The sequence below is a fragment of the Acipenser ruthenus genome, chromosome 21, assembly GCF_902713425.1.
Source record: "Acipenser ruthenus chromosome 21, fAciRut3.2 maternal haplotype, whole genome shotgun sequence".
Taxonomy (NCBI): Eukaryota; Metazoa; Chordata; class Actinopteri; order Acipenseriformes; family Acipenseridae; genus Acipenser; species Acipenser ruthenus.
Genome location: NC_081209.1, coordinates 12,412,908 through 12,439,379, shown reverse-complemented (window position 1 = coordinate 12,439,379; position 26,472 = coordinate 12,412,908). Strand labels below are relative to the sequence as shown.

At 40.4% G+C, this 26,472-nt stretch overlaps 1 protein-coding gene across 3 annotated transcripts in view; it reads left to right on the top strand.

Annotated features, from left to right (window-relative positions):
* The first annotated feature begins 216 nt into the window (after positions 1–216).
* LOC131699082 (two pore channel protein 1-like) overlaps positions 217–26,472 on the top strand; it is a 43,400-nt gene continuing 17,144 nt past the window's right edge. Inside the window, exons 1-14 of one of the 3 annotated variants that reach the window (XM_058994829.1) lie at positions 217–544; positions 966–1,143; positions 13,426–13,559; positions 15,903–16,079; positions 17,903–18,016; positions 18,222–18,352; positions 19,068–19,156; positions 19,602–19,636; positions 20,013–20,071; positions 20,987–21,086; positions 22,022–22,138; positions 23,056–23,180; positions 23,615–23,663; positions 23,761–23,824. In XM_058994829.1, the coding sequence (XP_058850812.1) occupies positions 1,032–1,143; positions 13,426–13,559; positions 15,903–16,079; positions 17,903–18,016; positions 18,222–18,352; positions 19,068–19,156; positions 19,602–19,636; positions 20,013–20,071; positions 20,987–21,086; positions 22,022–22,138; positions 23,056–23,180; positions 23,615–23,663; positions 23,761–23,824 (1,306 nt within the window). In that variant the 5' untranslated portion in view covers positions 217–544; positions 966–1,031. Of the gene's footprint in view, positions 545–928; positions 1,144–9,823; positions 12,490–13,425; positions 13,560–15,902; positions 16,080–17,902; positions 18,017–18,221; positions 18,353–19,067; positions 19,157–19,601; positions 19,637–20,012; positions 20,072–20,986; positions 21,087–22,021; positions 22,139–23,055; positions 23,181–23,614; positions 23,664–23,760; positions 23,825–26,472 lie in introns of those variants that run through there. The other 2 variants (XM_058994828.1, XM_058994827.1) reach the window with 2 other exon arrangements.

Genomic DNA, 26,472 nt, shown 5'->3' with positions numbered 1-26,472 from the left:
TGTAAGTTCACATTTGCCTTCTCTTTATGCAGACTAAAAAGTTTGTTTATTGTTTTTATTAAATATCTGTCTCTAAATATAACTAAATTCTCAATGCTAATATTGGTATGTTAGTTGAGCTCAATGTGCGTGACGTTACCTAAATTATTTAATATAACGGGAAGGTTGCCAATGTCTACTGGGGAGGGTCGCGCGCAAACGTCATTAGTCAGGCAGTCATCTGTCCCGCGGGACAGGCGAGGACCAGCCAATCTTCTAATGAGTGGCATGTCATTTCACCAATCACAAGAGCGAGTTAGGAGTCCTCCGCCAACCGGTAACCAATCGAGCTGGAGATTGGGCAGGTCTTCCAAGCTGGATGTACTGGGTTTGTTGTGTCTGTTCGGTTTTTGTTGATATAGAAGTAGGGCAAGGTTAAAGGTTACCCCAATTGTAATATTTTTATGCTAATTCATTTTTGTTAGTGTTATTATTATTATTATTTTTTTTACATTTAAAAGCGGTTGCAGTATTATACGGCGCGTGACTTTACTGGATGAACACGGTACCGACTATCAGAGATTTCCTTACATGTTTGTATTTGTGTGAAGAAGTTACTGGCTTTTGTCAGTTTCTGTTGTGTTAATATTTATATGTATTTGTGCCGTTTGACTACTCGAAACTGAAAAAATACAGGTCTTATTTGTAATTGTATCGCACTTAATTGCGCATGTTAAATATATAAGTAATGTCTTCTGAATATAATGTTTGCGTATTTCTATTGCGTGTTTGCTCCTGCAAAATCTTCTTAGGTTTAACTTTTAAACAGCAACGCATTGCCAGTGAAACTGTATGACTCGTTCATTCATGCGTTTTGTATACTATTTACTATTTACACTTACTATTCAGAAAGTGCCCTTACAATAAGCATATCCGTATTTTAAAATAGGGCTATGTCAGTTGAAGTCTTAGTGTTCTGTGGTCAGGCTTGACGGGCAGTTCTGAGAAATAACCCAGGATACTGATAGTGAGGGGAGCCCGGCTGGTCTGGTATGGCAGTGAACATGGACGATGACGATGTGCCGCTCATACTCATCTGGGATGAAGCGAGCAGTGGGTTGCTGTCCAACGAAGATCCGGAGAGAGTCGAGGTGCCCAGTGAAAGTAAGCACTTTTTGTGTGTGTGTTTGTTTGGGACAACAGATGGTCTTGATTTACAGACAAGAATGTTTGGAACTAACAACTGTGACTATGTACAGGACCGAAATGTGTGTCCAATTTACTGCCACAGCTAATGGCAAATGCTGAACTGCCACTCTTGTGTTTCTGAACAGGAAACGCACACACATCACATGCAAAAAAACCCCAAACATATTCTGGATTAAAGAGTGATGCTTTGTGGTTTCTTTTGAAATCAGTGATACTTGGGGCTTTCTCGGTTAAATAAACGAAACCATCTGTAATGATTACCAGCTCCGTCTAGTGAACCGGTGTAGGGTCAGAAAGTGGTACTTGTACCAACACGTGAACCGTGTAAAGTCTGGAAATAGTACAGTGTCAAAAAATGTTAAGTTTTTCAATATATATATATATATATATATATATATATATATATATATATATATATATATATATATACACACCGATAGCGGTATAGTCTACAATACGACGTGAAGCAAGAAAGTATTGAACAGGCTACTGATGTATGCTTGCTTTAAATATATACATTTCAGAACCATTAGTTGTGTTCATAAGTTGCTACAGACCTTAACATTGTGTTAAAACAATATCCAGATTTATTGTGAAATCTACATTGTTTTCACATTTTTACATGTGATTGTGTTCCCTCATTTAAACAGATAGATAGATATAATATATAATGATTGTATTAAATGAGGTGTATATGCATGCTGCCTGTATGTATACCAAGGACTCTACTTTGGATATGTTATTATGCTGGCTATAGCTCGATAATAGTTATAAAATAGTTTTTGCAGTTTACCTATTCACTATATAGCAGTGTTACCATGTAAATGTAAGCAATCGTAATATGTACAGTTCACTCTGGCTCTAATGGTATAAGAGTGCGATGAAGTGCCATTCGTTTTTCATCAGGGAAGTCTAGCGAGTAGATTTCCTGACCCCCCTCACATGAGATTGACCCTCAAATGACCCTCCTTCTGACCTTTTCAGGATCCTTCACTTTATGAAGCCTAATCAACATGTTAATGCCTGTTGAACTTCACTGCAGTCCAGAATATCAAAACACTACGAAAACACCTCTACAATATTCCATTACACACATTCATAATATACACCATGAAACCAAAGACCTATCAGTTGTGAGCATTATTGTATTGCATTATTGTAGTTATTATTGTTCAAGAGAATAACCCTAATATTGATGCATGAAATGCGTAACAAAAAGGTAAAATATACAGAATATTAAAATGTGCACAACTACAGTATACTGTACTGCATCCCTATGATAAAAAAAAGATAACCCATTGGACTGTTGGAGAATTGCAGGGAACTATGTCCGTTTCCAAGGAATAAGCTTAGGGAGTCCCATCATCGGAATAAAACCAGCATGCCACGAATAGATAAAAGATAATTACCACTATTTAAAATGTCATGCAAGTAATTTAACTAGCTAACACAGGGCTGCAAGCGATCAGCAAAAACAAACAAAAATACTGCTCAGAGTTATTGTTATGATCTTAGTATAGCCCCATACCTGTAAAGCCTATTGCACGTAAAATGCACATCTCTTATGATAATAATAATAAAAATCTCGACACCTTTTAAAATGAGATCTCCAGGCATACAAGGCTCTGATTAAGGGTTAGTGTAAACAGAGGGGGTGCTGTGGTATTAGCTTATACCTAGGAGCTTGGAGTTTAGTTCATTTAGTTAATTAAGACTGTGTACTTAATCTGTAATACAAATAAAAAGTTGGTTTGCTGTAACTTATCCTACCCTTTGCAGCAAACTACTGTAAAGCCATAAATGTTTGCAACCAAAATATTTGGCGAATCACACCAATAAAACCTATTTTGCTCCAGAAATGTTGCGGACCTGTTGCAGTATATGAAGTATATATTGTTAGTGGAATTTGATTTCATGCCAAAAATGTTTGCATTTTTTTTTTTTTTTTTCATATGCAAAAAAAGAATAACAAAATCCTCGCAAATATTTATGGCTTTACAGTATTTTGTTTTGATTGCCAGGTTTTCCTAATATATTCACATATTACAATGTTTCTATGTGTTTGCATATGAGTGATGGAATGGGCTACCTAGTTGTGCTGTTGAGGCAGATCACTTGACAGAGTTATTAAGAATCAGATGACCTTCGAAGGGCCAAGTGGCCTCTCTTGTTCATACATTTTCTTATGTTCTTATAGTGTGTCTCAGCTTGTACAGCTACAGAAAAACAGTGTCTTTGGATGCCCATGAAGTTCGGCCCTGTCATAGTATTTTTTTTTTTTTTTAAGTTTACCATAGTAAAAACATAGCAGAGTGTATACTGAAAAGCATGCTAAACATTGTAAAGCACAGAGAAGCATAATAGAAGCATTGCAAAGTATGGTAATTGCAAAATATAACCACGGGAAAAGCATGCAACATTACTGTGTGCACATTTATTGTTAAGGTTTATAAGTGCTTCTCAATTTAAAGGCAACTTGATTTTGTGTTGGGGATTACCTGGCCTGCTCTGTTGTGTCCCAGCAGTGTGTGGGGGTGTGATGTCAGATTATGTAGGGATGATCAAGGCCTGACCTTGTTCCAAACACGCGGACAGGATGATTTGGTGGTTTTATTTGTTTATGGGTTTTTTCACAAAGTACCAAGACATCTGGTTAAGCGACAGCAGTCTTTTGGGGAATATTTGTTCTTTACTGGTAATTACAGGCAGCAACCTGCTGTGGGATTTTCAGCAGAATTAACAATTGGAAGATCTTGTTGTTAACATTCATTAGAAGATAGAAGCTGCTTGTTTTTTATTTTTATTTTTTCTAAAACTAGTCATTCATCTTTAGTGAGCATTATGCAGTGCTCCCTCGTCTTTCCACTCTGTGTTATGCACACAAAATAAATAATTACTGAGGATAGAGAATTTGTAAAGGGTACTTCAAAATACATTTAAAAAACATTTGAAAAAATTGCAATTTACTGTCAAAATGGCTTAACTGTGTTAACCATATGAATTATTAGATTATGAAATATGAAAAAAAAATAAATAATGGAATTGAAAATGTCGAGACCCTGAGAATTATCTGAGAGAAATTATCTGGGTGTTCTCAGAATCTCAACAAAACAAATAGAATCGTTTAGAAGATGCTGAAAAATGTTATTTTGTGATCCTCAAAAAAAAAAAAAAAAAAAATACATTTGTATTTTATTTTGTTGTCCATGTCCTCAATAAGCCACTGTAATACTTTCTTCTCATTACCATGTCACGAAATCCGCGTGTTCAGATTCTTTTACGTACTCTTTTGAATTGCTCAGCATACACTCTTATCTCAGGGGAGACGTTAGGAGGACAGAGATGTTATTACTCCTAGTGGGATATAGTTTGTGCTCTGGACCCGCAGTATATTCGGATGACTAATATAGAACTCAAGAAATTGACAGACTCATGTATTTAAAGTTTTTTACGAATCGGAGTATGATCAGTACTCGTTCGGTTTATTAACGGTTAAATATTGGATAGAGTAGCTACAGGCTACGTCGTATCCCCAGCTGACAGACACACTGTGCAGTCCAGTGTCTTAACAGATATCAACGTTAACACTTTAATACATGTATATATGTGTAAATCAAGGCCGACAAGCAGGCCAAGAACACGTCACCTAAAGTACCCAATGGTCTATTTCAGCACATTCAACAAAACTCTCTCTTATTTCTAAAACATAGCGTGAGTCCCTTATGGCAATACATGCAATACATGTGAGATAAAATAATAATAATAATTGCTTAATGCTTACCCTTTAATATAAATCGTAAAAGGATATGGCTGTCTTCACCAGGCAAATTAAACTGAATTCAATCAGCTCAATTGTGTAGGTTTGCAAAAGATGGACCACCTTGCCCTGTTTGGGATGAGTGTGGTACTCTATTGAAATTACTCTGGAGTTAAATAGGTTTTTCGTCTCATTGGAATACATGGGACACCTCAATTAAATCCAATCATTAATCAGGTGAGACAGCTCTTTATCCCTTTTACAAATAATAGTTTTCAAAAGATCCGGACTAACTTTTCAGAATTAATAGGTGTCATGGACTTCAATAAATTCAAAACTTCACATTTGTTTCAACTCTTATGATCTCATTTCTTTGCTTTCCTCCGAGCCCCTCCTTTATCTGAAAAGTTAAGTGAACCAAGGTTCCCAGGATCTTGGTTTATAATATAATATAAAAACACTACTGCATGCAAAACACTAATTTTATATGTGTTATATATGAGAGATGTTCTTAATATGTGACATCATCTTCTAAGTTATTATATTATGCTAAATTAAAGGTATGTGTTTCTTTTAACTTCATATTGTTTCATCATTTTGTTAATGAGTCAGTTTTGATTCCATATACCATTGTCAAACAGAGTATTTGACACAAGTTTGTCTCATACAATATTCAAGTCATTTAGTTTCACTAAGTTTAAGTGGTAATAGTTTTCATTACAATTATTTATCCATTAAGAGATGCACTGACCAGGCTCTGACCTGTACCTCTCTGGGAATATGTTACTGCTAGCAGTTTCCACAGTCTCTTGTTTTTTTCCAAGGTCAGAGTCTGTGCAAAGCACTTTATTAGATATATGACCTGTCCATTAAGCCATGAGTTGTGCATATTATTTCAAGACATTTACTTATCAGTACTAAACCACTAACTCCATAAACCTTAACACTCCATCTCTATGAGGCTTGGAGCTCTGCTGAAGTGGAACCCAAGGACATTCCCTCTTTCTAGATAAGAAGAGAGGCCCTGGTTTCACTGTAGCAGTTTCAAATCACCACATTATAAGGAATCCATCTACCATCATTAGACAATAGTATAGTGGATTAATAACAAGGTACATTATAGTATATTATTACAAACTTAACACAAAAACATAACACAACACCTTTTAACTTCTATACGTCAATGGATATCATAATGTCTAGAAGTCTTATTGTTCAATAGAAAGAAGAATAAACTTGTACCATTTTCCCATTTAAGTAAATCTAATACTGCTGCAGGTTTTAATCTTCTTATCACTACAGCAAAGTCGTGAACAAGCAATAATACTTGTCAGTTTTAAATAATATGTTTTCTCATTATAGCAAATACTTAAAACATATTATTAATCTTATGAAATAACTGTTATGAACTATAAACAGTGTCAGTTAGCACTGAACCTGTTTCATTATAAGATAATCTTTCAATTAATTTACCTCTGTTTATCAATTGCTATAATATTATTTTGGTGAATCCCTTTTAGGATTTAAATCCAAATATAGGCCAGTATAACTGCATTCAACTAGGCTCGACCCTTCTCTTTGTTCATACAAAATCCAGCCGAGACAGGATTTATTTCTCAAGACCTCTGGCTTGTTGGTTAATCTTTTGGTCATAAAGAGTCTCTTCTTATCTTGTGTTTTTAGGACATAAATTTGTAGATTAACGTTCACTTTTAGCCGGAATTGTGCTTTTTATCAAGCGTCATGCTTTCTGAAGATTAGATATACTAGTGGTAAATCGTTCATTATATATATTTTCTTAGGGATTCTCAGACTACTAAGTATTTGATTGAATACATGTGTAATTCCAAACAAGAGAGGACTGACCTATTTCATGGAGCAAGAGAGCCACCTACTAGTGGTACAAGGATACTCTTTCTTTATCCTTCCTAATATCTTTGACACTTCATTTTATAATACATTCCATATTTGAAATTGCCTAGTCCATGTCCTGCATATCCCAGCGTTCCCAGCAGGATTCAACTTCTGTGCCGGGTTCAGCTCTGGTTGGTTCCGCAAAAACGACAACAGGCCCCTCTATCCAAAGTTTAGCATCACAGGTGTGAGACGCCATCTTCCTCACTTCGTACCTACAAGATACTTGGACACGTTTAGCTGGGACACCTTCTACACATTCCAATTTACCTAGATGTGCCCATTTCACTAAATGACCTCCTTCACAATTCATGCATTCAATCCTCTTAATATCCTTTGGATCTACATTTAGATGAGAAAGACTGATGTCTTGCTTTGGCACATATTACATGCACACATAACAAGAGGATTATGTTTCAATTTGTGTGTCAGGGTTAATTCTGCACCATGTACAATAGTTCTGAATCTGTACACATTTCCTTCTGTTCGCACAAAGTCACTTTGCGAGGTACGCCTTCCATCCAGAACACTGAAGGAGGCCAAAACTCACTGTTATTCATATTTTCTGGTATCCAATTACTGTTCTTTTCCACATCATCAGTAGCAAACTTAACATAACTGAATCTGTTTCATTTGATGAACCATTTACTGTAGCTTACTGAGATCCTCCATGCAATGGAGTCTAATGTTTTACTATATGGAATAACTAATTCAGCGTCACCTGTGACAACCATAACAACATTGTCACAATTTAGTTCAGTTCTCCCCCCCCCCATCCATTATTTTAACCAAGCCCACTTGTATATCCTGCCACAACGCTGCATGTTTCCTGGAAGCCCCTATTGATTCACTTCTCATTCTCATTGCATGGAGCGCAAATGAAATGGGGCCCTGTTACCTGTAATGCAGGAAAAGAAGTGAACTTCAGAGCATATGACTGGAAAATGGGATTCCTTACAGAAAGTGAAAATGATACTATAACAAGTAGATCTGCAGCAGGTCCTCATTCAGAATGTCCCCTTGTGGCCAGTCTTATCGCCTCTCATAATAAACTGTTTGATATTACACATACTACACAATTTTGCGCAGTTATACAGCAAGGTTCCTCTGTTTTTGCATGCATTTGTTAATATTATACTGCAGGAGTATAAGTGATATCACAGTTGAAAATAAATAGGATTGAATGTCTACTGTTGCTTGAAAGTATAGTTCACAACCTAGAGATTACAGCTGAATATAATTTTAGGAACACAAAACATGATTAAAGGGTAGTTCGCCCTGACTAAAAATACAATCTCTGCGTCACAGACAAGCTCCTGAGAAATGTAATCCAATGTGAATAATGACTTCTCCTCGAGAAATGCGACACCACTACCTCTGTTTTTTTCACAGGACATGATAAATCCTAAACTGAGATATCCTGGGGTGATTTAATCCAGTCTGAGTATGGCTTGTCAGTGTCACAGAGGACCTTTGGAGTTGACATGTATTTCCGGGCTCGGACAGTGAAGGGAGCAGAGGCATCATTACATGGAACACGGCCTGCAAAGCAAAAGGAAAAGAGAGGCATTCAGTGACATTGTACAGCTCTGGCCAAAAGTGTTTCATCACTCTACAGAATTAACTCATTTTGCTTCATAAAGTTGAATGAAACCTGCTGAATAATGTTACCTTAACATAATGAATTACATACCACTTTGTAGTTTTCCGTATACTTAACAAAAAACTGACAGAAATTGAAAAATTGACTCTAACGGGGGGGAGATCTGTGCTGACTCTTCTTGTGTGTTCATAGTGCTGCAGGAAGAGGGCAGCAGCCTTGCAATATCCGCCTGTCAGTCATGGCAGTGACACAGAGAGGTGGGAGAGAGGGTGTGTGGGCTTTCCCTCTCTCTGAGTGGCTGAGAGGCGGGCATTGGTGGGCTTGCTGGCCCTATAAATAACGTTCTGGGCACTTGTGCAGTGTTTCAAGTACACCTTTCTGTCTCCAGTGTCAGTGAATACCCACACCCTTCCACACTGACATTTTAGAATCTCACATGAAATACTGTACTACTGTTATGGCTTCCGGTAGACTTTTGCAATATCATGTTGTAGTTTCTTTGATTACATGATGTTAAATAAAAGAGAGAAATTATGTTCATATATAGTGTTTTTTTTTTTTTTTAAATTATGTCTCAATCCTAAAATTCAAGGTAATGCAAAGCTTTTGTCCATAGCTGCAGAAGACATGCTGCCTAAAAGTACTGAACAGATGTGTGGTAGCTTTTCTGCTAGTAAACACCTGGGTGCGTAGAAAACGGCACGCACTTTCCTGCACAGAAGCATGCACACCACCTGTCATTGATTTCACAGATAACGTCTGGTGAATGAAAAGTGTGGTCGTTCACCAGACATCCTCTCCTTTTACCTACATTTTAAAGCATAACAGCCCTTATAAGAGTTTTTTTTGCAATTTTCCCATGTTTATACTATGCATGTACCATAATTTACCTTGGTTTGCCATGTTTATTGATGTGTTTTACCATACCTAACTATTCTTTGCAATGCTTACCTATGTTTTAGCATGCTTTCACAATGCTTAATACACTATGCTTTGACTGTTGTAAACTTATCTAAGGGGGATAAAACTGCTGTGCAGTAAGTCAGTTCCCTCCCTCCCTCTGTTATGTCTGAGACTTGCAGACGGTATTTTACAACAAATCCTAAAACCCTGCTCTTTATCTCTGTGTCTGTCTGTATTATGCTGAGCTGCACTGTAGCTGTACCTTACAGACAGACATGGGACTTCAGTCCCCACTATCAGTCCTGCATCAAACCCTAAAATACACAAAAGGACTTTCAGATAAACAGTAACAGTGCTACAGCTTTAACAACAAAACCTCAGCTACTATTGCTTGTTTCCCATGTCATTAATCCTGTGTCCTTTGTACCTTTCCAGTGGCTGGAAAGTGCTTTCTCAGCACTGCACAGATATCCTTATGTGTAATGGCTTTGTTGGGCTGTGGAGCTGGTGAATCAGTGTTTGGAGGCAGTCTGAAAGCTGTATCTGCCGCCCTTGTGGATCTGCTGTTCTGCCTCCAGTGTTGTGGTATGCCGCTGGGTCTCTGGGTGTTCCCTTTCTGAATTTCACTTCAAGGCTGATTTGGCAGCAGTCTGGGGATCCTGTTTTTACTGGATGGAAGGAACATCTATTTTAATGTTCAACTAAAGGGAACTGAGAGTCAGGACATGACTTCGCTGTGTTTGTAATCTCATCATTAAAAAACAACCTCTTCCCAGTTTCTAGGGGATATTGTCCGGTGATTTCCTGTCATATTTTCTGGAATACCGTTCAGATTCAAGGAGTGCTGTGTTTTTGATTGGTAACTCTTACAGATCGTAATTGGACCAAGCTGGCCCAACCCTCCAGCTGTCATGGATTTTGGCATTGGCTTTGGAGCAGACAGCCCAGCAACGCAGGATTGTTTATGAATCACAATCATTTCACTTTGTTTCCAAGGACAGAAGTTTTTATGCGTCTTCTCTGGACCTAAAAGGAAATATTTTTACAATATAATCTCTTTTTTTTTTCTTTTCTGCAAGAAATAAGACACTTCTGCTTTAGGTTGTTCTTGATTTTTTTTTTAAATGATATTTTCAGGGAAGCATAATTCTGATTTGGCACAGGAAATGTGGTGTGGTTTTAATATCTGTGTGAGGATACTGAGACTCGCAGGAGCTCACATTACAATCTAACAGACCTTGCTCCTTCCTTGCTAGATTGCCACCACAGTCTTGTGCTCGCAGATCTTCACAAAGTGCCAGAACATTTCTCCCGGTGGAGGCACAGTGACTCACTGAAAAGAAGATATTCTATTGATCAAAACAACCTTGAGGTTAAAACTTGATTCATTCTGAAAAAAACACAGCGGTCAGTAGCGCATTCAGCTCAGATTTCAGCCGGTTTTGTATTGCAAGATACTGTACCTGGTTAAAATATTTTTTCATCATTTGACATGAGAGGACTGATGGCAACCTACTTTTGTTCGTGAAGGCAATTTAATTTGTTGCTACTTTATTTTTTCATCTTGTTTTGAATGGTTTTATACATTACAGATTAGGGGACTAAAACTACAAAGAAACATTTATTACCCAACAAAGGGATCCACCACCGGAAGATCACCGAAGAAGCATACAGGCCGTTTTTGAAGCTGTTGCAGACTTCACAAGCCTGGGATAAATCTACCACCCACTTGGAGCATTGATTTCAAAGCACTTTCCTTTTTTATGCCTGGATTAGATGTGTTTTTTGCATTGTCATCTTGTAGTTATCAGCTCTTCATTTGAAGGCAGTCATTTTCGAAGGCATTGGATAAGCAAACCGGTACCTTCAGTGCAGTAGCTCTCAGAAGAACAGATATTGTTGAACTAGTGTTGTGGAAGGCATGAATGTTCCAGACTGGTCCCAGATGATGGCATTGAGGCAGGAGTTAGAAAGGCTAATCTGACTTCAAAAGATAGCAACAGAACATTTCAGCATTACGTTTTGGAACAATACAAGCATGGTGGTACTAAAAAGGCTAAATAACATGTTGGAAAGAAACCTAAAGTTTTTTAAGAATGTGCTAAATGTTTTGAATTAAAGAGAGGGATTATCCAATAGTTTGGTATAAAGGGTCATACAGTTCTGTAAATGTTTAAAACTACATTTTAGGCTACACCATTTTCTAAAAGAGTAGAGTGAATAGCATTTGTTTTTTGCAAATTCTATGTAGCGGAAAATTAAACTTCTGAAAAGTGGGTGCAGTAGTTTGCTTTTAAGATAGAAAACACACTAAAACGAATAATTTTCACGCTGGAAGGAGAGAATTTAGTTTAATATGTTGATTTTAAGATTTTATAGGCAACTAAAAATGTACTGTAAAACCTAGCTTCAAGTTGTTTTGGAATTTAAGAAGTACTGTCTATTGCTGCATAGGCGTGCTTTGAGTTTGAGAGTAGAACGTGTACTGTACTGATTACATGCCATTGGAGTGCTGAAACAAACAGAGGTCCAAGATAAGAAATAGTGAAGTTGTCAAGAAGTGCAGTTAAAAAATCAATCGATGTGATACAGTGTCCAAATGTTATTAATGTATAGGCTATTAAAAAGGGACTGTACTCTAAAAACGGCAAGGTCTTCTTTAGATAAGCAATTACTGTTTGGAAAGCTGAAGTCAACCTTGTGGCTATTTCCTTGGTTAGAAGAAGCAGCTGAGTTTGTCTGTTGCTAATTTGTGTTTCTCTGACCCCTCGCATCCTGGGACTAATTGGAAGCACCTCTCAATGTTTCCAAGGAAACGGCTCTTGTGTCCAGGAAAAATGACACCTGTCCGACTTCTGAGTATTTTAACAAAGATATCTGTGAAAATCTAAGAACGTTCGGTGGGTGGGTGGTGGGGTTGCTGTGCATCTCTGTAGATTGCGCTATAGAACCCGAGTACAGGAGGAGCGAGCCTCCCTCTCACTGCCTCCCTGACGATCCTGGTTGATGGCTGTAGCCATGCAGGGCAATAATGTGGGTAGAGGGCTGGCTGTCATCGAGTCAGAGGGACAATATGAACATCCCGTGGAGAGGGCATCCTACAGCGTGGACTTTGACTCCGTTGGTAGGTGTTCTGTGCAGGATGAGATCGTCTGCTTTAGATTGCACACTAAAGAAGTTGTGTGAATATTAAACTCCACTTAATACTCAAAATTGATATAAAAGACTTTCTAAAAGGTTTATAGGACATAAAGGGAAATAAGGGCACTTGTTTGAAATATGTGGACTAAGTTTCTTTCATTTTACTGTAAATTTAAAAGATGTAAAGTGGGGGGGGGGGGATACAGTAGAGTCCTTGCTTCCCTGGTAGACCAAACTGAAATATAATCTGAATCAAAGTAAAAAAAAAAAAAAAATGAAATACATGCTGTCAGCAACTGTAGAACCCAAATTTGAAATCACAATTCTGTGATAAGTATGCAGTGCATTTACAGCTATTTTATTTAAGATTTTTTCTCTTTTTTTATTTTTTAAATACCATCGTGGAGAGTATCAAAGTCTTAAGACAAGTAGTAGTCAATGTAGGCCTACAAAGTGTTTCATTGGTATTGTGCAGTTTAGCAGTAGTGTACTGGTGTGTACAGCAGATTTGGTGACAATGCAGTGCATTTGTTTTTTAATTTTTTTTGTCTGCAAATTCAGTGGCATCAAAAGGTATTCAGACATTTACCCTAAGTTTTGTTTCATGATCTTAAAAATAGCTTGACATGTTATTCAATTAACAGTACCATAATACGTGAATTTTCTTCTTTCAGTATTGGCTAAAGTTATCATTATATAAAACCTATTGTACAGTACCTGTCTGCAGTTTTAGTGCCACTGTATGTGTATTAAATCACTACAAAAAAGGAGGGCGGTAAAGAAAAATAAACTCCCCACCCCCTTTACTCCCAGCATTGACAGCCTAGGAATCGGAGCCAGGGTTAACTCAGTAATTGCTGTAACGCTGTCCCTGTTTTCCTCTGTGATGTGTGACCCCCAGTCTGCTCTGACCCTGCAGATGGAGGCGGTTATGACGTCGTTATTAACAACACTCCGGTACCCACCCCTGGGGTACAGGACTACAGGACTCAGTACGGGACCCTTCGGCAGAGCTGGGAGATGAACTACCAGGAGGCTGCTATATACCTGCAGGTGAGGCTCTTCCAGTCTGCTATCGAACAATGAAATAGTACCCGTTCAGTCAGGTACTGGGATTAAACAACAGTGGAGGCTGTCGGGTACAGTGCTGGCGAGCTTCTCCAGTGCAACCGAGTTGAAATCATTATGGCAAATGGAGTTGTTGTTTTGTGATAAAGACTGCTGTAGGAAAAGCTGAGAAATCCAAACTATTTACAAACTGTATTCAAAACATGGACTCCTGAGGTAGAATTGTTTTAAAGTTTCCCCTTACAGTATGTCTTGCACACTGTAAGGAAAAATTGATGAAACCTGAAACAATATTAGTGAAGCCAAAAAATATGTTTTTTGGTGTAATACAAGAATAGAACTATTTGAAGAAAGCAGAGACAAATGCTCTGGGTCACAGCGGATGGAATCTGTGCCACAGGCAATGGCTGCAATCACTTTTTAATAACATAGAACACTCCCCTGTAATTACATCATTTGAGACCCTTCCCCACCTAAACCTGTGTACATGGCCAGTCCCCAAGCCTCACAAACATTCCTCTAGTCTCTGTCGTCTGCTAAGAAATAAATAATATCTCTGAGATTCTCCCATCCCCCATGCAACCAAACAGCATAACAGAGGAGCCTTTCCTCAAATGCCCATAAATGGTCATATTTGCTCTCTCTAGCCGAACTGTAATTTATTGAGACAGACCCTGCATTCCAGAATACCCCACCTAAACTCTGTGCTCAATATCTCTCCATTGAAAATACCATACATTCCAAATATTAATATTTCCTTACAACACTGTCACGTGTCTGGCTTGGATGTGACTTTAGATATAGCCATGGCTTTACAGCTGATGGTAGAGTTTCACTTCTTTCTACATTGAGCTCTGGAGACTAAACATCAAATCCTGTTTACACTGTACAAACCCATCCCTAAACCTCAACCACCTTGAGATTTGTACATAAATTTTGCACAATGGTTATGATTTCCCAAACTGAGAAGAAAGTTTAAACCTAAATGAAACTTCTGAATTTGGACAATTGCTTTCCTGTGTTAAGGTCTGTCTGAAGATATAACCATACCTCTGCGCTCTGAATTTAAAGGCTAGGATAGATTTTTAGTACAGTAGACAACTCCAGATCTGCCAGACAAAAGTTCAACACCAAGGAGAATGTGCATGCATTATATGAAAAGTAAAACCAACCCCTGACTTATTGATTGGCACTTGCTATTATCAGAAATATAAAATGCATTAACCTTTGACTTTAGTTGAACAAAACAGAGAGATTGCTTCTGGCTTCACCTTTCTTTCCTGTGAGGATATCTGATAAAGCATCTCTATTCCTTATAAAGGACGTGTAGAGACAATTTCAATAGCGTTACGACCATGATTCAGTTTCAATATTTAGTATCTTTGTGATTACTGATGCATTCTGTAAAATAATCCTGATCTTTTAATTACAGTGGAACCGGCTGGTGTTTCCTTAAACTATACAAATACAAATAAATCACATGTATATACTTTCATACTCCACCACTGCCTACGCTAACCGGCATTTTACTTTTTTAATTCTAAGTGTGCGTATTTTACTTGGTTTATGACTTTTGCGGGGGAAAAAATTGAAAGTACAAAATAACAAAGGTTTGAGCTTTATAGGATGATTAAACTTCCACTTTTGTAGCTGAGTTTACATTTCTGTTGCTAGTTAACTACATTTGGCTATCGCTGCAAAACAACTATTATTTTTCAATGCACACAGAGTCACAAGCTCTACTGTAATCATATACTGTAACCGTTAAAGATTGGGAAATAAAGTTTCTCTGACCAAACGAAAATAAGTAAATTCCAGTCTTCATTATGATTGTCTGTCTCTTGACAGCTCCAGGGACTTGTGCCATGGGCTGCATGCCTCATTCTCGCTCTCTGCCACCTTTGCACACTGGAGGTTCAAAGATTAGATGGGAATGGTTTATATGTACTGTATATTTCACCTCACTCTCTTAAAGGTGGCATTGTCACATGATCTGAATAGATAAGGTCTGGCAGATAGTATTATCCAAGCAAGCTCTCCTCCATAAGTATGATAAAGGCAAATAGAGAGAAAAATGATAGTAACTCAGAACACTAACACTCAGAATGATTGGAAAACCTCTACAGTGTGGGAATGTGAAAAAAAAAAAATCAAAAAAATAATTTAAATGGCATTTCAAGCTACTTCCTCTTTACAAATGCTCTGGCAGAGTGCTTGAAAAACTGAAACAAGACACACTGTTAGAGCTAGGAAACATACCTTAAAAACACTCAGGTTCTGGACAAACAAAAAACTCCTTAACTGTGTTATGTTCTGCTTTTCCCACAGGAAGGTGCGAACAATGACAAGTTTTTCACTCACCCCAGGAACCCCAAGGCGCTGGCCGCCTACCTGTTTGCTCACAATCACCTGTTCTACATGATGGAGCTGGTGACAGGGCTGCTGCTGATGGTGCTGTCACTGTGCGAGGCCCCTGCAGTGCCCACACTGCGCCTTGACATCTACGTACGTACTACACCGTCGTCACAACAGTGTGGGCAAGAGGCCAAGGAGCCTACAAACAAAGTAGATTTAATCAGGAGCAGACATTCTAGGAGGAGCACGCTGGATCTAATACAATGAGGTGGAAAGAAGTAACATATCCCCTGAAGCATTTTATTACCAAATACATTCCTTCAAATATAAGTTCAGTCCATAGGGAAATAGTCTTAAGTTCTTGAATCCATACTTTTTCTCTTTTATCGAACATGTTAGCATTGTACTCTTTTACTATTGGAAGAATCTTCATATCAGCAAGTTTATGATCGTGCGTCTGTTTGAGGTGCAGTGGTGAGATTCAGGATTTATGACGGGTTGTTTTAATTCAGCTCTTACTAACAAGCTACAGGAGGTTGGCGAAAAACAAATATGACAGGAGGCTTGGTAATGGCTTTCTGGAGTTCTACTGAATTGGCCACTAATGGGTAACTTTCCTGAATTGTACACTTGCAATTTGGCGCTATAGGGTGAAAATCAACCACAAACAGAATTAGTTTTTCTTTGATGAAATTATTTTTCACCCTGTTGAGAGAGAGATTCTCTGAATTTAAATGTAAATGTGCTAGATTGAATTTGTTGATTTAACAATGTCTAAGGGATACCTTCGGCAAAGGAACTGATAGGTAAATTCCTGGATTCTTTTAAGGTATTTATCGGTGTTGTTGCAGATACATTTGATTTGAAGCGCAAGGTTGTAAACATTTAGTAGTTTAGATGTCCAGTTGAATAGAGATGCACATCTGTGGGTTTACTATCTGTTTGAATTTAGATTCTGTGAATGGTAATCAACATCATGAAATGGAATATGGGAGTCTTCAATGGTACGATTACATGTGAATTAGATAGTTGGGTGAAGGTGAAGGGTGTTAATAAATGGTTCAAGATTCCCTCCCTTTTGTCCAAATCACAAAGATCACATGGAAGACAATGCATCCTTTTAGAATTGGAACTCCACCTCAGAACAGTCACAGTGTTCTTAGAACATTCATCTGTAAGTCACTCTTAAACTGCTGTAAAACAAAAATAGACCTCTATAAAGTTTATTTTGAATATGATTCATATATTTAACCCCTGTTAGCTGTGCTGCCATTTTGTTGGTATTAAAGAGGTTCTTTTCCTTTCTAAAGGGTTACGGAACACCCTGCAATGTTTATTAGGAACGCATTACTTTGCCTGTGCTGTGTCTCCATTGATTTATGTTTTTCTACATAATCCTGATACAATGATAATGTTCTGATTGAAATTGACGGCTGTTGTGGGACTAGCATTGTTGCTGGAGGGACTTTGAATACACTTTGGTGCTTATAATACAAATCCTCTATCACCATGCGAAAGCTAGCTTTTTTTTTTTTTTTTTTTTCAGTTGATTAATAACCCGTAGGATTATGTTGAAATATATAGCGCTGCAAAACGGACAGCGCAGCATATGGCAAAGTCAGTAAAGTACTGTAATGTGTTTCTTGTTCTGTAACCCTTAACCTCATCTTTTGTTTGTGTGATTTAGTTTGTTTAGGTTTAGTGACGTTACATTCAAAAACTCCACGTAGAAGCTCCACTTTTAAAAATATGCTGTCAGAACTACAAGTAAATCCATATATTGGGTATAATACCCGCTACAGCCACTGGGCGATCAAGAATCCAATGGGTTATTGTTTTGTGATTTGGACCACTGTCTACTAAGAGAGAACTTGAGACCAGCAAGCTTGTTTCATGTGTGATGCTGACTGTATGCACATCCATTCCCTACCATCCTTGTCCTAGATCCCACTAACCCTGATTTCTCTTTGTAGATCCACACCACACTGGAGCTGCTTGCTCTGGTGATGGTGGCGTTTGAGCTGTGTATGAAACTGCGCTGGCTGGGCTTCCAGACCTTCATCAGACACAAGAGGACGATGGTCAAGGTATGTCAAGCACCATCCCTCTCCCCAAATCAACAAGCGAGACCCAGTATGCTCGTTTCTAAGCAACCCTCCTGAGCGGGCTTTTGCATGTCTCTTGTAACTGCACATGGAATTGATTGTATCTCTGTTTCACAGATTACCTTCACCTCTATTCATAATGACCACCTCTTTCTCTCTTTCCTATCTGTCTATATTATTCCTGCAGACCTGTGTGCTGCTGCTGCAGTTTGTGGAGGCGATCGTGGTACTGGTCAGACAGTTGTCCCACATGCGCGTGACGCGAGCCCTGAGGCCCATCTTCCTGGTGGACTGCAGATACTGCGGCGCAGTCCGGAGGTAATCCAGCACAGGAGCCCTGCCTGGCCTCGCACAGTATAACATCCTAATTGTTTTCATCCAGAGTATGTGAACCATAGATAACAGTTGCGACAGGAAAATTATTTGGAAATTAATTGCAATTGGATCCATGTGGCATCGCAACATAGTACTAAAGCATAGCCATGAAATAATAAATAGACAGGATTGTTCGCAAAGCCAGAGTCATAAAATTGTATATCATACATGTTTGCTTATGGCTCATTCAGATTATTAGAAGAAACACCACAATAAACAGAAATGAAGTAGAAATTATGTTTATTGGTGTGCTCGGGAAAGAGATATAGACATACATCTAGACATGCACTTATCCAACTGATGACAGGTGATGATAATATTCTTTACAAGTATCATAATCTTGTGGTGTCTTGAAGCATCTGGCTGTAACTTATATTTTTACGTCATGTGCGTACGAGGGATGCAGAGCATGGGATCTACTTGTACATGGTACTGATGGCTCGAATGGTGTATTTACTGCTGTTGTAGGTTGTTACTGATAGGTTCGAATGCTGTATTTACTGCTGTTGGAGAGACACAAGCCCCTGATATACTTGTTTTCATTGCTCTCTCAATTGAGTTTAGATCCCCAACTCTCCTTTCACTATGCTGTTTTGTGTCAGTTCTGCGATTTTGTTTTGCAGATAAGTTATTGGCTGTTTTTATGTTTTTAACACAGGAATCTGCGTCAGATTTTCCAGTCTCTTCCGCCTTTCATTGATATTCTGCTACTGTTGCTGTTTTTCATGGTTATATTTGCCATTTTAGGTGAGTACCTTCCTAGAGTTTGATCTGAGTAAGAAAGATTCTTCACTTTTTCTAATAGTAACTAATAGTAATCATTCACAGTGGTTCTGGGCGGTGTTGGTTATACATGTTCTCTGTGTCACTCTTGACATGACTGGGCTTGCTTTGAGCTTACCTGGACAATCCTAACTACCAAACAGACTTACTGAGTCCATATACATCATGTAATAATATAGCCTTTCAACTATGCTGGCCATACCTAATCTTTCTGTACATGAACATGTGCCGCAAGCAGAGTTTTCAAAGTTCACATTGTCAAGCAAGTTAAAGGAAGCTATGGAAGACATGTTAATAAGTCAATGTTGGAGCACAGAACTCATGATGATTATAGAAACAAGGCAAGTATAATACAATGATTGAAATCACATTTGAAACCGCGTAATCTTTAAAAACATATACTTTGCAGGATTCTATTTGTTTTCTCAAAATCCATCAGACCCGGTAAGTATATTTTACATTTTCTTAATTGTTATAACAAATTGTCTATGGACTTCTGGCTGCCAAATGTGTTGATTGAAATCTGGAAATTTAGCTTCTGTCTGTCTCTTCATATGTTCATTTTTACATATATCTAGAGCACTTACATATTAAGTGCACATACACTGGATGTGTGCCATAGTGATCATGATACTGGATAGCTCTACAGGAATATGTTTTACTGACATACTTGTTGCTCATCTGAGTTTTGTTTGTAGTAAAATAATCCATACATAATGCCATCTGTTTGGAAAGGAACACACTTCTGTCAGTCCTTCCTTTATCTTGCCATTTGAATCCAAATATTAATTTTAAACATTACTGTCTGTTCCAATTTTAGTATTTCAACACTTTGGAAAACAGCATTGTCAGTCTGTTTGTCCTCCTGACCACTGCCAAGTGAGTACAGTCAGTTGTTTGCTGATCTGTAGACAGGTGTGCATGGTAGCTCTTTGATCCTGCATGTTCGCTTCATCCACCGCCGTGCTGGGCAAGAGAAGTGAAGCTTCTTTGGGCCAGTATGTGGTTGTAAACATGTGGATCGAAGATGGGGAACTTGGTTTTATATCCCATAAAACAGAAGAAGGTAAAGTTAAAACTATTATCCAGACTAGGCACCAGGGGATGTGAGTCTATTACTGCCGTAAAATCATTATTCTGTCATTCCTAATCAATAAACATCCATTGTACCTTTTAAATATTTAATGTACAGTGTCTTACTTTACTATAAATACCAGAGATAGGATAGAGGGCTAACTAGAGCTAATGTCACGTCTACAGTATTATTATTATTATTATTATTATTATTATTATTATTATTATTATTATTTACTTCTTAGCAGACGCCCTTATCCAGGGCGACTTACAATTGTTACAAGATATCTCATTATTTTTACATACATTCACATTATTTTTACACACAATTACCCATTTATACAGTTGGGTTTTACTGGAGCAATCTAGGTCAAGTACCTTGCTCAAGGATACAGCAGCAGTGTCCCCCATCTGGGATTGAACCCATGACCCTCCAGTTAAGAGTCCTGAGCCCTAACCACTACTCCACACTGCTACCCTATACCTACAATACCTGTGAGTTGTGTAGTATTAGACACCGGGATCATGACAGAGGTGTGATAATTATTGTATAGTGACTTGCATCATATTGTGACTAGGATAATGTTACACTCCTACTGCTACACTGACATCTCATATCTGAGGGCCCTTTTGAATGGCTTCTCTTTGGAGTTGAATTTGTAACAGGAGTACTCTTCACTGGTACTCAGTAGTGAATACAACTCCTCTCTTGTTCTGCAGTTTTCCAGATGTGATGATGCCAGCCTACTCCAGGAATACCTGGTCCTGTGTGTTCTTCATTGTATATCTGTCTATAGAACTCTACTTCATCATGAATCTAGTAAGTAAATATATCCACGGGTCAGTGCAGTCTTCATTGTAACCCTGCAGAGTTTCACAACCAAGTATCGCGATTTTTACTAAATGTATACGCTATGGTGTACATAAGTACTATGCTGCTTCTAAAGACATCTGGGGACTAAACAGCAACAGTGGAGAAAAGTTCACACCACTTATGCAGTGCATTAATTAGCATCTGAGTTCAACACTTCTCACACACGTTTATTATACAATTAAATAAACAAAGTAAATGGTTAAAAAAACAACAAAAAACAGCACACAAGCAAAAACTGTCTTGGTGCAGGATAGAGAGCATAACCTGCTGCTCTCAGCCCTTCTCTAAACTACCTGAGACCCAGAACAAAGGCACTGACTCCTCTCATATACAGCTGGCCATCCCCAAATTGGCAATCAGTTAACCAATTTGGGAATGGCCACATCAGACACATATTTTTAGCAGGGATGGGATTTTAACACCATCCCTGCCAAACTTATTTTCAAAATAAATAAACAAAAAAACACACCACTATTTACAAGTTCAGGGCCTCAGTCCTGCTACAGTACAGTATATTAGTTTGTATAGTACTATAATATATAGGAGGTGTTACCACTCCAAAGTACTGTTGCAAGTACCAGAATTGGGGTTAGTGTGAGACTTTTCTTCTGACAGTGTCTGTAGTATAATGTGTGTCCTTTTCATTGTTTTTGCTGGATGAGACAAGAAACACAATTATTTGTCTTTAAAAATTAAAAGCAACTTGAAACAGTCTAATGATGTTGCATGTGTTCTTAGTTACCCACGTGTTCCTAGTACAGACACCTGTATTGTGTCACTGGCACTGACAAACTGTCCTTGTTTCTTCTTTTTTGCCTGATTTGATAGACTCTATTAGCCTTAGTGGTCAATCCTTTGATGCCTCTCTCTCTATTATCCAGCTCCTTGCTGTGGTATTCGACACCTTTAACGGAGTTGAAAAGATGAAATTTAAATCCCTACTTCTGCACAAGCGATCAGCAGTCGATCATGCCTTCAAGCTTCTGGTCAGCAAACAGGTGAGGCAAAACCTGAAAAACACATCGAAAAGGGTATAATGCTATAATGGTTGAGTTTTACCTTGAACATTACTGCTAGTTTAAGTCTGCTACTCCTTCATATAATCCAAGAGATACCCAGCATCCTGTTTTTGACTGTGCTGTAACTTTGTCTTCAGAAAACTGGCTTACAAATAAGAATATAACAATTTATATTTTTGCAAGACCTAAGATTTCTAAAATGGATTTAATTAACTATTTATAAGGGTTTTTACTTGCTGTCATCAATACTTCTGAAGTAGTCTTCTGAAATCGCTGGCTCCTTCTGCCTATATATTTTAAACCAGCCTCTGTTTTAACTCAAACTGCTGCTTACGAGATTACAACTTCCCATCAAGATCAAAACAAGAGCAGAAAGAGTTCAGACAGGGGTAGCCAAAGTTGGCCCTTCCACTACTGGTCTTTGTTCCAACCCTGTTCTAAATTGTTTAATTAAACCTCCATCCAGATCCTGAAGTATAATGTTACCTGTTAAACCTGGAGTGGAATAGCCCTCCAGGACCGTGATTGGACATTCCTGATAAGACCTCTATTTTAAACAATATTTTTATGCCACTGAAAAGGTTAAGACCTACTGGTTAGTAATACCCTTTTCTCCACCGATTTCAGTCTCCGAGTGCTAGTTACATTAAAGACTCAATACAGTTATGCAAATCTTTTTTTCTTAGTATAAGGGAGGGGGTGCTTTGTTTTGCACTTTGGATATTAGAGGAAGTTGAGTAAAAACATAACTGTTTTTATGCTACACAAGCTTTTTATTAAATAGAAAAGCAAAAAGCCCAAAATGAAATAACCATAGTAGTGTCCCTAAATAAAACAAAATAAAATGCAATACTACAATTAGAACAGAGTACAGTACCCTGCACATCTTCTTTCAGAGGCCCACTGGGGTTTCCTTCAAGCAGTTTGATGGGCTGATGAGGTTTTACCGGCCCCGGATGAATGCTAGAGACCGCTACCTGACCTTCAAGGCACTCAATCACTCCAGCACTCCAGTACTCGGGTAACCCCACACACGGCACGCAACTGCATATTCCAAATGCAATATAACAATATAATAAAAAGCTGTAGTTAGAATTCTTCATGTCATGGAAATGTCATGCTTTTTTAACAATCATATTCAATAGTTTCTCTGCTTAATATCTTTAACTGATAAAACATGAATAGGGTTATTTGTTTTCTTTGTTTATTTTTGAGAACTGTATAACATACTCCCACCCTTTTGGAGTAACCCGCCAGGTTAATTGTAGGGTTTCCCCACATAATGCAATAACGGGCCGATATACATCCAGGTAAACAATTGAAGTTAACGAGTGGGATGAAAAACATGTCTATCAACTCAAATTGAATGTAATTATTGAATTATAGATTTATGATTTTGCATATATACAGCTGCAAGTATATCCTTTAACTGTACATTTGTAATCCTCTTTTCAGCTTGCAGGATTTTTACAGCTTCTATGCAGTTACAGGCTTGAAATGGAAGGTATCTACTTTTTCCCCCTCCGCTTGCTTTTGGTATAGTACATGGGTTTGATTTCCATTAAATTCCTTAACCATGTGATGTTTGTGCACTAATCCAGACCAGAAGAAGTGGAGAACACTGGTTTGATGACTTCCCACACACCACTTTCCTCATTTTCAAAGGTAACATTTTACAATAATTGAGACAGCACAGACAGCTAGCTTGAACTGTCCCTTTGTCCCCTCATATAATCTGTACATTGCCTGTCATAAGCACCCAAAACCCCTGTTCATCTGGGTTTTTTTTTCAAATGTAACCTTGTGACGGGGTACTGCCCTGTCTTTATGATCATGGTTGGGACTGGCAGGGAGGGGGTTAAAATTCCTCCCTGCCAGGAAAACATGTGAGAATGTGGCTGGAGCCCTAATTGACTAATCAGTAATTATTGAATAATTGGGCTCCAGCCACAGGGGATAAAAGCCAGGGGAGAGGCCCTGGCTAGGGGAGAGTTGGAGAGAGAATTGTAGAGAGAATTGTTGAAGGAGTGTTTTGTTTGTGCTGTGTTTTCTGTTCCAGTGAAGGCAACGCCCAGCCTGGAAACCTTTATTTTTGTAAGTTTTGCTTTTTTGCTTTGTGTTTATTTTATGTTTAAACCTTTTTGTTTGGCCCTTGTGCCTATTTATTTGATTATTTTTGTTTATTAAAAATCTTTATTTTGAACTTTATACTGTCTCTGAGTCTCAAACCTCGGTCCATCTTGTCACATTTGGTGTCAGAAACGGGAGAGCGCCACCTGGAGGCTCAGAGCAGTAATTTTTTTTTTTCTTTCTTGAATTTTGGGAGTTTTTTTTGGAAACTTGATTTAAATGGGGAAGAGCAGACAGCGGCAAAGGCAGGAGAAGCAGCAGCCGAAGAAATGTAGGCTGCTGCAACAACAGCCACCCCAGCTGGAGGACCCAGCCAGTCTTTTCCCCTGGTGCTCCTGGTGCGGGAAGGAGGATCATCAGTGGAGGTCCTGTCCAGATGGGCTACCAGCTGACTGGTGTGGGTACTGTGAGGTGGATGGCCACAACTGGGCAGGATGCCCCCACAATCGGGACCAGGAGCAGCTGCAAACCCCGTCCTCGGCAGCCACCCCACCACTTCCTACATCACCGCCTTCACCACCATCCCAGGAAATATGGGACTGGTTGATGCACCCTGAGGCAGACCTCTCCCACGACCTCCCCATAGTTGTCAACACGCTGTGGCGTCGAGATGGGGGGAGGTGGGAAAAGTGGGAGGAACAGCATCACCCGGCGTCCTTCGCAGAGCTGGCCCTGATGGTCATTAATTACCTGGCGGTAGATATGGGAGACGCCCCAATCATTCCAATAAAGAAGGTGGAGCTGTCGTCCCGAGAGCCAGAGAGGGGTGAGCCATCGTCCCGAGAGCCAGAGAGGGGTGAGCCATCGTCCCGAGAGCCAGAGAGGGGTGAGCCATCGTCCCGAGAGCCAGAGAGGGGTGAGCCTTTGTCCCGAGAGCCAGAAGGGGAGGAGCCTTTGTCCCGAGAGCCAGAAGGGGAGGAGCCGCTGTCCCGAGAGCCAGAAGGGGAGGAGCCGCTGTCCCGAGAGCCAGAAGGGATGGAGCCGCTGTCCCGAGAGCCAGAAGGGATGGAGCCGTCGTCCCGAGAGCCAGAGAGGGGTGAGCCGCCGTCCCGAGAGCCAGAAGGGGAGGAGCTGCCGTCCCGAGAGCCAGAAGGGGAGGAGCTGCCGTCCCGAGAGCCAGAAGGGGAGGAGCTGCCGTCCCGAGAGCCAGAAGGGGAGGAGCTGCCGTCCCGAGAGCCAGAGAGGGGTGAGCCGCCGTCCCGAGAGCCAGAAGGGGAGGAGCCGCCGTCCCGAGAGCCAGAAGGGGAGGAGCTGCCGTCCCGAGAGCCAGAATGGGGGCCGCTGCCGTCGCCCAGAGAGGGGGAGCCGCTGCCTTCGCCCAGAGAGGGGGAGCCCGAATGTCCACAGCCCGAGAGGGAGGAGCCCGAATGTCCACAGCCCGAGAGGGAGGAGCCCGAATGTCCACAGCCCGAGAGGGAGGAGCCCGAATGTCCACAGCCTGAGAGGGAGGAGCCCGAACGTCCACAGCCCGAGGGGGAGGAGCCCGAGAGGGAGGAGTCGGTGCGTCCACGGCCCGAGAGGGAGGAGTCGGTGCGTCCACGGCCCGAGCGGGAGGAGTCGGTGCGTCCACGGCCCGAGCGGGAGGAGTCGGTGCGTCCACGGCCCGAGAAGGGGAAGCCCACAGGCCTAGGGCTGAAGGGACCTCTAGAGGGAGACGAGCTGCCGTTCCCGCCTCCGCCAGCAGAGGGAGACGAGTTGCCGTTCCCGCCTCCGCCAGCAGAGGGAGACGAGTTGCCGTTCCCGCCTCCGCCAGCAGAGGGAGACGAGCTGCCGTTCCCGCCTCCGCCAGCAGAGGGAGACGAGCTGCCGTTCCCGCCTCCGCCAGCAGAGGGAGACGAGTTGCTGTTTCCGCCTCCACCACTAGAGGGAGAGGGGCCGCCGTTCCCGCCTCCGCCAGCAGAGGGAGCCGGGCCGCCGTTCCCGCCTCCGCCAGCAGAGGGAGCCGGGCCGCCGTTCCCGCCTCCGCCACCAGAGGGAGCCGGGCCGCCGTTCCCGCCTCCGCCACCAGAGGGAGCCGGGCCGCCGTTCCCGCCTCCGCCACCAGAGGGAGCCGGGCCGCAGTTCCCGCCTCCGCCACCAGAGGGAGCCGGGCCGCCGTTCCCGCCTCCGCCACCAGAGGGAGCCGGGCCGCCGTTCCCGCCTCCGCCACCAGAGGGAGCCGGGCCGCCGTTCCCGCCTCCGCC